This window comes from Rhododendron vialii, chromosome 6a, assembly GCF_030253575.1.
Source record: "Rhododendron vialii isolate Sample 1 chromosome 6a, ASM3025357v1".
Classification (NCBI taxonomy): domain Eukaryota; kingdom Viridiplantae; phylum Streptophyta; class Magnoliopsida; order Ericales; family Ericaceae; genus Rhododendron; species Rhododendron vialii.
The window spans coordinates 43627432-43641351 of record NC_080562.1 but is presented as its reverse complement, the minus strand read 5'-3'; the positions used below and the strand labels follow the sequence as shown (position 1 = coordinate 43641351).

General features: G+C 39.9%; 2 protein-coding genes across 6 annotated transcripts in view; both read right to left on the bottom strand.

The window, feature by feature from the left end:
- LOC131329453 (DEAD-box ATP-dependent RNA helicase 36) overlaps nucleotides 1-4142 on the bottom strand; it is a 4313-nt gene extending 171 nt beyond the window's left edge. The window contains exons 1-6 of one of the 2 annotated variants that reach the window (XM_058362558.1): nucleotides 4125-4142; nucleotides 3027-3749; nucleotides 2188-2510; nucleotides 1813-2016; nucleotides 1640-1721; nucleotides 1-259 (exon numbers count right to left, since the gene is read on the bottom strand). The exon at nucleotides 1-259 is cut by the window's left edge and continues 171 nt beyond it. In XM_058362558.1, coding sequence (XP_058218541.1) covers nucleotides 101-259; nucleotides 1640-1721; nucleotides 1813-2016; nucleotides 2188-2510; nucleotides 3027-3638 — 1380 coding nt within the window. In that variant the 5' untranslated portion in view covers nucleotides 3639-3749; nucleotides 4125-4142 and the 3' untranslated portion in view covers nucleotides 1-100. Of the gene's footprint in view, nucleotides 260-1213; nucleotides 1313-1639; nucleotides 1722-1812; nucleotides 2017-2187; nucleotides 2511-3026; nucleotides 3750-4124 lie in introns of those variants that run through there. The other variant, XM_058362557.1, reaches the window with a different exon arrangement.
- Nucleotides 4143-4792: 650 nt separating this feature from the next.
- Nucleotides 4793-9396, bottom strand: LOC131329454 (uncharacterized). Of its 4 annotated transcripts, none has more exons than XR_009200771.1 (8): nucleotides 8727-9396; nucleotides 7879-7938; nucleotides 7247-7495; nucleotides 6940-7016; nucleotides 6241-6317; nucleotides 5743-5875; nucleotides 5424-5631; nucleotides 4793-5336 (listed from the first exon to the last, which is right to left on the bottom strand). XR_009200771.1 is itself a non-coding variant. In XM_058362559.1 (7 exons), the coding sequence occupies exons 1-7, from the start codon at nucleotides 9265-9267 to the stop codon at nucleotides 5476-5478; spliced, it is 1293 nt and encodes a 430-aa protein (XP_058218542.1). In that variant the 5' UTR covers nucleotides 9268-9396; the 3' UTR covers nucleotides 4793-5475. The 4 variants fall into 4 exon arrangements, 1 of the variants encoding a protein (XP_058218542.1); XR_009200770.1 differs by having other exon boundaries at nucleotides 4793-5328; XR_009200769.1 differs by having other exon boundaries at nucleotides 4793-5319.
- Nucleotides 9397-13920: the final 4524 nt, after the last annotated feature.

Here is a 13920-nt window from a genome sequence, read left to right as displayed (position 1 = left end):
CTCCAGAAAATGCAGCTCACACCCCAAACACCACCACCCCCCCCCTGAACACACCAATTCGGAGGAGGAGAGAGAGGAAGAGAGAAATTTCAAACTCCCACTACTCATTGGCTCTTCCTTTTTTTCTCTTTTTACTCCTTTTCTTCAGTAGTCCCTTCTCTGCTAATGTCTTCATGTTCTGCTCTCTTCGTGCTTTGGCTTTCTCCTCAAAGCCATCATCCACCATCTTCATTGCTGCCACACGTCTGGCCTTGTAAACCTGTGAAGTGCAAAAAACGTGGTCCCCGCTAGTTAAATGCAGACGAACAGTAACAGGTACAAGCATCAACATTTCCTGACCATGCTAGGTATTTCTACGTTATGCAGATAACTCAAGGATAAGAAGTGAATGGTATTGCCTGTAATTGATATAGAATATAATCCACCCTACCACTCTACCACCCTTCTCAAGTTCCATGGAAGCAATCAGAATCAGATGCGGTGGGTAGATTTATTATGCATGCATAACTGGACTGGGATCCAAGCGGGAGCAGCAGTCATTTTTCAGCACCAAAAAGACAGCAAGAGTATGAGCCTCGACAACATTGCCAACATCCATGCCCAGAGAAGTGCAATTTTCCTTTATGAAACATTTCACTGAAGCACCCTAACAATTAGGGGCTCAATCATTACAATACGTCAAAAAATGAGAATAATTTGTTCACCCTCCTTTAAAGAGGGTGAACGTGACAGTGAGAACCCATCTTGGTAGAGTCCCACATCGGTGGGTTATGAGAAACTGAAGTGGGAAAGCCCGATCAGCTACTATTAACTTGAGGTTAACCTTTTGAGCCACGTGGTTAGGCAAAGAGTTATGGAGGTTAGCTAGCGCGGGTCGTTACAATTACCCTCCCTGTGATTGGTGGAAACTGTGTTGGGTTCACTAAATTAATACACTTTTTGGTAATAATGAGTTAGTTTGTGGTGGGACCTACACAATTTCCACCAATCACAAAGAGGGTAATGTTCACCCTCTTTAAAGGAGGGAGAGGGTGAACAAAATTATTCTCTCGAAGAATACCCTTAGTCTTGATGTTGTTAAGAGACATTTGACCTGATGGAACGAGGAAAACTATAACTTTTTATCTTGCCAACAAATAACCAACACTATAAACCAGTAGTTCACTGTAAAATTTGTTGAAAGGATTGAATAAGTACCACAAAAGTATCTTACCTTTGTGATATCATCAAGCACCTCATTCTCTTTGCATTCAAATTTATCCATTTTTTTTCCAACAACAGCTTCTATTTCAAGAAAAAGATTTACTTCCTTCTGCAAAACTAGCAACAATGTGAGCAAATTGCAAACAAAGAATTGCAAGTTTTTGAATCTAGAAATGCAAAATGACATTTAAAAAGAACTTCAGATGTATCACGAATTATGTGTGGGTGTCTGTGTTTGAGAGAGAGAGAGAGATTACTGGCATATTTTTCCCACAAATAAATTAGCTCTCGCATATAATCATGCAATCTAGAGTCAAATTTAGCAGACGAACTTTTACATCATCTATCTAGTTTATGGAATACTAACTGGTACTACCACCAGCAGACAGATATTTACATCTTCCAACTCATATCAAGCAGAAGTTTTACATCTTACCGGGGTAACAAAGCTTACAGCCAGCCCTCCTCTTCCTGCTCTTGCAGTACGCCCAACGCGATGGACATAGTCCGTCGGGTTTCTGCAGTGGTTAAGCCATCACAACATTTTATGAAAACATGTATGGGCCATAAACAAAAAAACAAAAAAAAAGGTTTGTTAAAAGTTATAACCTTGGGATATCATAATTAATAACAAGATCAACTGTTGGAATATCCAAACCACGGCTGGCAACATCAGTTGCAAGTAGTACAGGAATTTGTCCAGATTTGAATCGATGGAGTGCAGCAAGCCTCAGAGACTGGGTTTTTAACGAATGCAATGCAGCAGCTTTCAAATCAAGCTCTTCAAGTAATAAACTAAGACTGTGACAAATCCTGCTCAAACAATGTAAAGATGAAATTGTAGTGGACCATGGGAACTAAATAAGTTGCACAAATAAAGAAAGGCCACTACTATCCTTGATTCCTTGTTTTCTCAGATGTTTCAGATATCTGTGCACTACTAAAATAATTGGGAGACCAAAAGACAAATAAGATAAGTTGTACCAGCTGGTTGGAACAAAAATTATGGCAGATCGAATACCCATGTCCTCCATTTTGGACAAAATGTGTACTAGATACGCATCCTTCACCTTTTTGGGGACAAGAACATACTGCTGCTTAAGAGATTCAACCGTCTTTAAGCCTTCATATGCCTCATAGAAATAGGCCTTGTTTGCAGAAAGCTCAAGTAGCGTTTGCAGGTCACTTGTCATTGTTGCCGAGAACAGTAATGTTTGTCGATTTTTAGGCAAGCATTGAAAGACCACTCTCAATTCCTCTTCAAAGCCAACATCCAGTACTCTATCTGCTTCATCCAAGACTAGAAACTAAACCATCGATAATAAATTGTCAGTAAACGGACTGAAGAAACCACTAATATGATTAACATTAATTGCAAATACTTGAAGACAGATGATAGAGTGTGTATGATTGCCAAATTTTATGGGTCATTGCTGACTTTTCAAAGCAAACAATCCGTGCCGTTTTCTATAGCACGTATTAGCATGCCAAGTTTATATACTAAGTAAGCAAAACAAAACAGAATTATAGTGCTTGGCCACCCAATTTTGCATTCTGCATTGTGTGATTTGGCATTTTGGGTGCAAAATCCAAACATCAAGCCTTTTGATTTCTGATTATACCTCCACCCACAAAACTCTTTTGCAAAATCTATTATGCACGTATCATTCAAAACACTTTTGCATATTCACATTATAATCTAACAATGTATAATCTACCGTCCACAATCTAGAATCTAAAAAAATAATTGGCTCCTTGCATTGTACTTCTATCGAGTACAAAAGCAAAGTCACGGTATAGACTGAATAGGGTAGATTGATTACCTTAGTTTTAGAGAAGACGGCAGAAATATCAGGAGTTTGTTCAATAAGAACCTTAATCCTCCCAGGAGTGGCAATCACAACGTGAGGGCGGCTCATAAGCGTCTGGGCTTGGTTAATTATGTCCATCCCACCAACCACCACGGCACACCGCAAGTTCAAGCACGACCCCAGGGCCCTAAACTGCTCGGCCAACTGGTACGCCAGTTCACGCGTGGGCGTAACCACCAGCGCAAACACTCCATACGGGTCAATGGAGAGGCGGTGGAGTATCGGGAGCGCAAAAGCCGCCGTTTTGCCGCTGCCGGTCTGGGCAAGGCCCAATACGTCGTCGCCGGCGAGGATGCGGGGAATGCAGCGGAGTTGGACCGGGGTTGGTTTCTTCATGCCGAGTTCTTTGCAGGTTTGGGCTGCCCATTCTGCCAGGCCCAGGTCTGCGAAAGAGGTGTGGTTGGGGTCGGGGGTTAGGTTTGTTTCCCTTACGAGGGGGGGCGGCGGCGGGGGGTTAGGGTTTTGGGCGGCGGCGGTGAGGGTTTTGGGCGGCCGTTTAGGGGTAGTGAGTTTACAGGAGAATAAGGGGAAATTCTGGTCCACTAGGGTTTCTTCTTCATCCATTTTTTTGATGTAGAAATCTCTTGGCGGAGGTTGTTTATGGTCGGAGTTGGAGGTTATGTATGAATCCCGGGAACTGACGCTAGCCGTTGTCGCGATGTTAATTAATTAGGTCTATTAGAGAAGGTGCACCAATAATAGGTAAAATAACTACTCAAAATGTAAGATTTATAATTTAGCTCGACAGTTTTTCCATCACAACTACAGCAAAGCTCTCTATCTTTTCTTGATTTCATTAATATATTGCATTATTTTGCTTATAAACGACTGAGATGGGTATGAATGTAGAGAGAGGGGGATAAAGTAGGCGAGAGAAACTCATATATTAATTGTTTAATTTTTACCTATGCTACAATTCCTCTCCAGAGTTACCGAGCCTCTGCAGCCAAAGGTATAATACCTTTGAGAATACCTAGGCTGGTGTAGGTTGCTTTTTCTGAATTTACTCTCTACTTAAGAGAAAAAGGAAAAGTAAAGAGTCTTATGTACATGTTTTTACCCGTTTACGCTACAGAGGAGAGGATGGATATACGAGTTGATACTACTGCTAGTTAACTCTGTTTTGGCGGAACCGTATACCCATGCGAGAAGAAATTATTTTGGGTGGTTTCCTTTCCGCCTGCCATTTTAAAAATCAATTTCATCGGATATCTACGGGTATATCAAAAATTAATGGTCATAAATAGTTTAAATTAAAAACTATAATATAAAATGAACAATTATAAATGGTTGATTTTTGATATACCTAAATACAATCTAGGCCGTCCGTTTTATAAACCAAAATTTAATTTTTAATATATTTAAAAACATTAGATAAAGTTGATTTTGTGTGTGAATATCATACTTTGCGGGCCCTACAAGATAAACGATTCAGATTATCAAATTAAACGCACAGTTAGACCCACAAATGGCGGTGCAAAAACCACATGGTTTCCGCTTCCTCTTTTTTTTTTTTTTTTGGGGGGGGGGGGGGGGGGAAGTGTTCGCATAGATTCATTTCTAAGATTTTTTTCACTGACCTTTTATTAGCATAGATAACCGAATGAGACAGAAATAAGAACTAGCCAAACAAAATTCAGAGTCAAGGTTTTTTTTTTTGAAGTACTCCTTCACAGTCAAAAGTTGGAAGAACAAGAAGAAATGATCCAAAGAGAAGCTAGTTGAAAATGGATAACAATCTAATTGCTTAACCGGGTTAATTCACCACTGTTCAATACATCATTTCCCATAAAGAGGGAAGTAGAGACGGAAATAAGAACCTGAATAGCCAATCATGGCCGCCAGCTCTGAGAAGAAGCTGCCCCTTAAAAATGGAATTCTACAACGGCAAGAGTCTAATAAACAACTACAAGTGCTGAGTGAAGTGATGGTAATAAGTTTACAATAAGAATCAAATGCTACGTATAAGATGATACTTTCCACTTCCGACAGATGACACTTCAACCGTAGGGAGTCCAAGCCCTTTGGAATGTCTGGTCAAAACTTCCATTCATACAAATTCTCTCCAGGTAGTTCATTGAAGCAAACAGATAGTGACTTGACTTCAGCTTCATACTTCAAAGAGTCTTATTACCCAGTTGGCGAAAATCCTATCATCTTCATACCGATGCCATTTATCATGGTAGGCAAGTGATACGAGGGATTGGCCATAACATTAATACATTCATACCATTTCCATTCCCTCCTGCCAAAGCTACAAGTCTTGGTTTACATCATTCAAGGCAATTCCAGAATCAGTGCCGATGTAAACATGAAAGAGACATTGCCTAGAAGAAACATAGACCTTACCTCAATTTCTATATGCTTAGAAGAAAATAGCAGGATTACAGCACATAAGGGTTCATCTAGTTGAAGACATGGCCTCCTCAATTCTCCTGATGACGACACTTAGACTGCCACCACTTTCCAAAGCTTCTACAGCAGCTCGATGGGCATGTTTATGCCATTTCAATATATTATAAGACTGCAGAACTGACCACCTTGCTTGATTTGACATCTATTTCAAAAAAAAATGGCCAAAAACAAAGTTCACAATCCAGAGACATCTCCGTAGAGAGAGAGAGAGAGAGAGAGAGAGAGAGAGAGAGAGAGAGAGAGAGAGAGAGACCTGTGCTACGGACAGTGGGGGTTCCAGAAGAACACAGATACTCCTGAACAGGTTTTCATCATTTTCTCCACCCTCTGCTTCCCCATAGACAAGTGCTTCAGCAGCAATCCCCGCGAAAAGCACCATGCAGTACCTGACCAATTTTTCAAATACAGAGACTCAGAACATTAATCAGTTCAAATGTGAATAATCATTTCAGCTGTGCTGGCATTGCTAAATGATCCCACTTTTTTATCAGTTGGATGTGTGCCCTCGACCATGTATCCATCGGAATTAAACATTGCATGCCTTATTCTCCAAAAGCTTACTAACTTTTCACACAACATATGGGGTGTCAATTGAAACTTCAGAAATATATGTAGTCTCTCAAGGTCCAAGACAATTTAAATGATAATACTTCAGCTGACCCACAAACCAAAATGCACCAAATATTGTTGACTGAACAATGCACTAACACAGATGTAAGCAAAGCTGCAAAATGCAGGCTTGGCAACCCACCTGTCAAAGGCAGTACCGCTTAGTCGGCCTTCAGAAAGCTCCTTCTGAAGATTCTCATCCCAAAACTGTGTTCCTGCCTGAGAAAAAATGGTTCTGTCAATGACTGAGCTTTGCGACCAACTGATATATACGTTTATCGCACTGAAATTTAAGTTAAGTCAAATTCAGGGATATGAGTGTGAAGGGAATCAGCCCTGGTGATATCACGATAAAGCTCGGTGTTTATTGCTTTGTAGAAACCAACAAGGACCACAAATGTTTTTGGAATAGAAGATGGAATAACTTTTATTTGGTTGCCAATAAACTAGGATAGAAAACGAAACTCCTAAATTCTGCCTTCGTCTTCTTGGCGAGCAACTGAGCTTTATTGTAAGTTCATGGGAAAACTAAACTATTACCAATCTTCACCCATCTCCAATTTGAATGACAAGCAGAATATGCCAGTAACCAGCTAAAAACAGGTAGGAAAACAGCTTTATGGTTCGGCAATCACAAGAGTCAAAACTGAACCAGTGCAAGAAGTACTAAATTGAAGTTCAAACTACCAGATTGTGAAGAAGGTGCAACCACAACTCGTTTTATTGCTTCCATAAAGTCGAAAATTGGAACGAACAACATGGAAGTACTTTAAAGAATTGTAACAGTTATGCAGTAGAGAATGAGAGAGAAATGCCATGAAGCACAAACTATTTGAAGTACCTGTCCTTGAATGCCCATTTGCATTGCAACTATTGGGTCTAATATTACTCCACGAATTGGGCAACCCATGAGGTATGCTGCAAAATCAGGTAGGAAACTCAATCATTACGAACTAAGGAACAGCATGAGGGTTATATTCCTCTTGAGATCCCATGTTTGATCAGTGCTTGATGTGTTCAAAAATAAGGAAATAGCTCTTTAACTTCGATAAGTTTGAAAAGTTTCACCAAACAGAAAGTGTCAAGGGATAATGTTCAATTTTTACAGCGCCCAACAATAGGATATGATCTAGGGAGAAGGGGTTTACCTGTAAGAAGATGTCCTGCTTCATGAACAAGAATACGACGCCTATATGGTGGCCAGTAACTTGAGATTTGTGCCAAACAGGAACCACCAAGAAAGATAGAGTCCATCATGGCCAACCCCAATATAGCTGCGAGATTAGGTCTGACATCTATTCCTTGATTTAGCAGAAAAGATACACCACCAAGAAAAGTAACCAAAACGATACTGGAGCTCTGTGAAAGACCCCACTTCTTCGGTGAAAGTTTAGACACTGGTCAAATGGCCAGTTCCAATTAGAAACCAGTCAAAGAAGGAGCTAGCAAACCCAAAACTGTGCAAATAACTGCGTAACATCCATTTCAAGTCAACATGGTTCAGAGAAAAACTTCTAAGATTTGGTAATCCTCAAAAGGAAAAAGGGACCAATGCATAGAACTTCGTAATTAGAGAAAAGGAGAAAAAAAGAAGCAAAAAACTCAACTATGGGGGGTCGAGGATTGCTCCTTGTTTGATGGCCTTTTGACACCACTAGGGCTCTACGGCCTATGGTTGGATTGAAATCCTCAACCGTCCGTGAGCGCTAACATTCAGAGTTAATATAAGTTTCATGACTATTCAGCATTTAGAAGAGCAATTTAACAGCAGGCACTGCACCTTCCAACCCCGTTGAAGACTTCAAAACGCTAGGCGTAACATCTCTTGTGCCCTCCAAAACTGTAAAAGTAGAAGATTCACGGGGGAAGAAAGTGAGATATGCTGTTTAATGTAAAATGAAGTTTCATTCTCTTACAGAAACACAAAAATAGCTACAAAAGAAAGCAATCGTACAAGACCATGCTAGTTCATATAACATGTAGAATGTCTCGGTGATTATCCAAATGATTGTAGTGTATCATCCTCAACTAAACTACCCTCGGGCCTCGAAGGATAAGAACTCAAAATAACAATAGTATGAGACGAACAAACAACACAATAACGCCAAGGGGTTAGCTAAGTGATAAGCGTCAGTCAGAAGTTTGAAACCCATGAAGCGCTTCACCGCCACACAGGGCTATGCCCGGTAATTACCTTGTATATGTGGAATTGGGGAATCAATGTACCCGGTCTCGTCACCAAATATCCCATTTACTGTAATTGTCAATTCAACTCATCTCAGCAAACATTCAATCCTATTGCCATCTACGGGGCGACTGACCTGATGAATAAGCTACATACTAGTAACTCTGCATTCAAGAATCAAGATATCCTCGAAGAGAAGAAACATACAGAAACTGAACCAGACCTTACTTATAATAATAATTATAAGCAGAAGAAACCACGGAAAATGGAAACTGAAAACACACTATCAAGTTATTGAACAACTTACACACGCAGCCAAGTCAACATTACAAAGGTAGATGTTAGCCCCAAGGGGACCAACTGTAGAGATTAAAAAGACAGCATATTTTCGCCAGATTACCAAATCATAGGGTGTGTGCGTGTGTAGGAGGAGTAAAGAGTACCTATTTTTCGACACTTGGCAAAATTGGGCAAAAAGCCTCTGTCCTTGAGGAAGGAATAGGTAGCCCCAACAAGCCTCATATCATCGGCATTCAAGCACGCATCCAAAATCTCCAAATCTCTCTCCCATCCAACAACCCAACCACCACTCAATCCACCACCACGAGCACCACCCTTGAGAGACCGAGTTGATGACTCATCATCCATGGGCACGGGAGAGGATGATGAGTTTTCTGGGTCGGGGATGTCTTTCAAGAAGCGAAGAGCTCGAGAGAGATCTTTGTCCTTCACAGCCTCCTCGTATTCTTTCCATTCCCTCCTCCTCAAGGCTCTCGTAGTAGTTGTTAACCTTAACCCCCGTTGTTGTTGTTGTTGTTGTCGTTTTCCGCCGAATGAAGGCTTCTTGTTTACAAGTGGAAGTGGGTGCGTTGGTGGTGGTGGTGGAGTTGGGTGATTGATGAACAAGACGCTTCGGGGAGCAATGGCCCTGTGGGATGAAATCGTGAGGCGGGGATGATGGGGAAAGAGGAGAGAGTTTGGCATTATTGAAGCTATCTATGGGATAAACAGTTTTTGCGTGGATTTCAAGCTTCAATCCCTTCTTCTGATGAGTATTTTTCGGTTATTTGGTCGGGATTTTTGATGAGCATAAAACTACCAGGCTTAACTTGTAGCCAACAAAATCAATTTAAACCATTTCAGTCCTTACACTTTTCAATTTAAAATATCCACTTATAGGGTTTATTTGGAACTTATGAAAAGAAGGGAATTTTTTTGTTTGATTTTAGAGAGAAAATGAAAAATTGAGTTCAGTGATAGTTTAAATCTTTCCTCTCAATTTTCTCCCATTTTTCTTCATAATCATTTTATATTCATTTTTCTTACTTTTCTAAAATTCCAGATGGTATGTTAGTTTAATATTGAATTCCTCGTCTATTTATTACACAACAACCACATATATCAAATAATTTATTGTGCTCTATTATAGATGACTATTGATCAAACATTTTACTAACCAAATTATCTATTCAATTTTTATGGATATCAACAAGCTTTTTTATCTATAACATTTTCCATATATAAAAACTGATTTTTCTCATGAACAATGTGCTTTTGTTTTTTTTTATTTTAAATTCACAAACAATGTTTTTTTTTTTATAAAAAAATAAGAATAAACTTTTGCCTCACACCATCTCCATGTGTACATGATATATATGCATCTCATAGTTGGCAACAAAAAATTTCAACTAACCATCGGTTTGAATGACAATATGATCCTCATAGTTGGTTACCCAACACTTTTTGATTTAGGAGATTCATCAAAGTCAAGGAATCCGTTTCCACAAAGATGCTGAACGAGTTGCGCTCCGAAGCAAGTTGCAACCCATCCTGTAGTATTAGAAGTTTTGGGGGGCAAAATGTGTAATATCTTAAGCTTTAAAACTAAGAGAGTAGAAGCAATTGCACCGCTTGCCACAATTTGGCCGATTTTTCCAATTGTTTTCCAATTGTGCCCCACAATTGGAGGCCAACATCACTGCCACTCGTGTCCTTAATTGTAATTTCTCACTTTCCCGACGTGGCACAATCTTGGCGCTAGATTTCGCTTCTTCTGGAGTCTTCAATGCCTGGAGTCGATACGACCGATAGGGGTTGGCAACGAAAGTACCCAGTTTTTCTGCAGCAATGCTACACACACATACAATCTGTGCACAGATTGTGCACAGATTTTATTGTGGGGCCCACCACGGATCTCACAAAAATCATCCGAGCCGTTCATTAAATGTAAAATATTTTTTCAAGGGTCCTCGTAAAAAAAAATCTCAATCCGATACCTATAGATGCTCGATCCAATCGTATAACTTTTCATTATCCGAAAATCTGAATGAAAAGTTAGATGGTTGGATGAAGTACTTATAGATATTGGATTGAGCTTATTTTTTGCGGGGACCCTTGAAAAAATGTTTTACATTTAATGAACGGCTTGGATGATTTGTGTGGGATCCGTGGTGGGGCCCACAACGAAATCTGTGCACAATCTGTGCACAAAAATCTGTACCGGTAGCTGGACTCGTTTTTCTGGTTCCAATTCTCTCTCTCTCTGGTCTCTCGCACGTAGCGAGAGAGGGTTTTGCTATTCACCCGAGAATGGCAACTGCTCGCGTCTCCTCTGCCTTCCCTCTTCGCCGCCGACTTCCACCGTTTACCGCCTCTCTCCGTAGACCATGCCCGTGGCTACGCGATCAATAATACGTCGTCGTATCTTGATTATTTAAATTCAAACCCTAACTGATCTTCGTCAAAACCCTAATCCATCAACAAGATTTTACTGGTTTGTACTCAATTCCTAATATACTTTTTGGGTTTCCGATTTTGCGGAGTACCAACTCCGATTCTTTTTCCCCTGCTATGCAATTTTTTCCCTTCTTCCTCCTTTCACCGTTTTTCTTTTGTACGACAGTCTCTCTCACTCGTCTGCAACTATTGACGGCCTCATTTAAAGGTGTGGAACTCTCTCTCAAGAACGGAAGGCGAAATTTACGAATCTATTTGCCTTTTTGGCTAGTGTTTATCCAATATCTTGCCAAGATATGCTCACAGAGCCACTAACCCTATTTGGCTGTTTTCTGTAGCTCTTTTACAGTTATTGTGAGATCTCTTGCACTTTCATATTCAGGATGGGTTTTTGTTTTGTGTACCAGTGCTTGTGCTAACGGAAACGGACAAAAATTTGCCATGCTATTTGAGTTGTGGCAATTTATGTTTTGATGTAGTAAAGAAGAAAGAAGCAAACTATAAGGACTGAGATTTCTTTGATTAAGGAAGTCGGGTCCCAACTCAGTGTCATATTATGCTTATGTTTTCCCAGTGTGTTACTGGTATTTTCGAGTATCTTCTCTTCCATTGGCAGACTTTGCTATGTAGATGAATAATGAGGATCTGTTTTAGTCTTTTTTTGTATACTTCCTGTGCACAAGTTTGTGCCCTGTTTGGCACCTTTTAAGTGAATTAAGTCAATCAAAAAATATCAACTAAGCTTAATCCTGTTTGTTAAGGTGGTTCCATATGCTTATTATATAGGTTGAGTTGACATTTAGTTCCCTTCAAGTGGTGCGCGTGAATTTCGAGGGCTTTAAAAACTAAAAACGTTGAAGCATAATTGGGTGGCTTGCAAATTTGTGGCCAATTTTGCCCTTCGATTGGGTAGCTGCTGGTTGCGATGTTGAGGGTAGATTCGTCTTTCAATTGGGTAGCAGCTAGAAAATCTAAACCAACAATATGCCAAGCTTTTCTTGAAAAAAATAGGGCATCTTACCATCAGGGCAGGGGTTTTGTCTTCACCCATAGAACAATGAGCATCTTTAATTTCTGAATCAGTGACAGCAGAATCTATGAGGACATATGATGATCAGATAAGCAGGGTGAATGAGTCCCTCAACCTTGTTAATATCATTATAGGTAAGGATTTGAAGTACTAAGCATACCCTTGGAAGTAATTATCAACAATGTGTCGAACCTCTTTATTGTTTGTCAATTGTCATGCCTTATCACTTGTGATCATTGGTATAGATAGTATAAATTTGTTTTTGGCTTCGCGAATATCAACTTTTTGTGGAAATAGGACATATTTTGATCCCCAAGCTTAATCCCTTTAACCTTGATTCTTGCTTGTAGAAAGCTCTGCCAGTAGGACAGTAATAGTATAGCGAGTAAGAGCAGTTTTTTTTCCACTGAGATAATAGCAGAAGGATCAGGACTAGATAGGATATCCAATTGATCTCAAGATTTTCTTTGGCTAAAATAACTCTCTCAAAATGTTGCTATAAGTAGAGGAATTCAGGGTTGTGAGTCTTCAGAGATCTTAGCTTGGAGTTTAACCGATACACATAAGCTGCCCCAGTGCCTTGCCAAACTTCATTTGTTAAATTTAGGATAATTGAACCAAAATTTAAAACACTTAAAAGCTCGAATCGAGAAGATGGTTTATACCTCAACCATAACAGAACTAGGAAAAAGGTCAGAGATGCTAGGGCGGAGAAAGGTGGCTCCAGAATTTGGAAAGAGGTTAGCTATTGCCTATTGATGTTCAGCATCCTGTCCAATTTGCTGAAGATAAACATGTCCTGTTTGTTGCTCAAAGTGTGAAAGCAACTGTTAAATGGAAGGTCGAAATATCTAAGCAATCCATGCAATTATTGGGATCCTGCGTAGCACCTTTATTCATACGAAGGCCAACCAGTCCTTGCATCTTCATGCTTAACAACATTAAAATCACCAAAGAGGAGCCATGGCACATTACCAAAGAATAATGGACATGGAGGATAGGACACTCCAAAGTTTAGTTCTAGCTTCTTTTCTGTTATCCCAATAAATCACACAGTAATTTGAATGAAGTTTTTTGTTTGACACATTTGTGGTTAGTAGTTATGTTGCATTAGTAACTTGAACAGACTGGGTAGACTCATTTGACGGGAGAATTATTTCCCATTTCGGAGAAGGAAAAGGAAAGAGGACAATATTCTACTGATATGAAGGAAATTGCCATAGAATTTCATAGGGGTAGAATATTACCACATGTAGAGGGAAAGTTAACCTTCTTATATCTCTCGGACAGATGTTTCTAGAGAATCAGAGGATAGCGTTTGTGGTTTTTTGGGCAAATCAGAGGATAGTGCATGTGACTTCCGCTTGTTCCGGTGGAGTTGGTGGCTGAAACTGGTCGCTCTAGGTGTGATTCTAGCCCTTTAATGTTCTCGCCGTTTTTTTTCTCTCCAGTTCGTATTTTCTCTTCATGTTGTGCAAATGGCAAGAGAAGATTCATACCTCACGGATGTTTTCCGGGGTAATGCGTATAATTTTTAGGGGTGATAGTATTTCTATCAGCCATTTATGTAGGGCTATCATGCACGGCTTGCGTGTGGTTCCAATTATTGCATACGTGGTTTTGTTTTAGTTCTTCCCGCGTTCATATTTCTGGGCCATTGTGAGGTCTTGCTATGAACACAAAAATGTCAATCCCTCTTCGAATTTGTCATTAAGATGCTGCCGGAGTAATTATGGAGGTGTAGTTTTGTTGTGGCCTTCTTAGGTGCCCTAGATATTTTGGTGATGTGCTTGCATAATTATTTCTTTTCCCCTTGGTTAATGAAATAAATAATTTGCCTGTTTTTAGTACCTTTGTATAGCACAATTGTC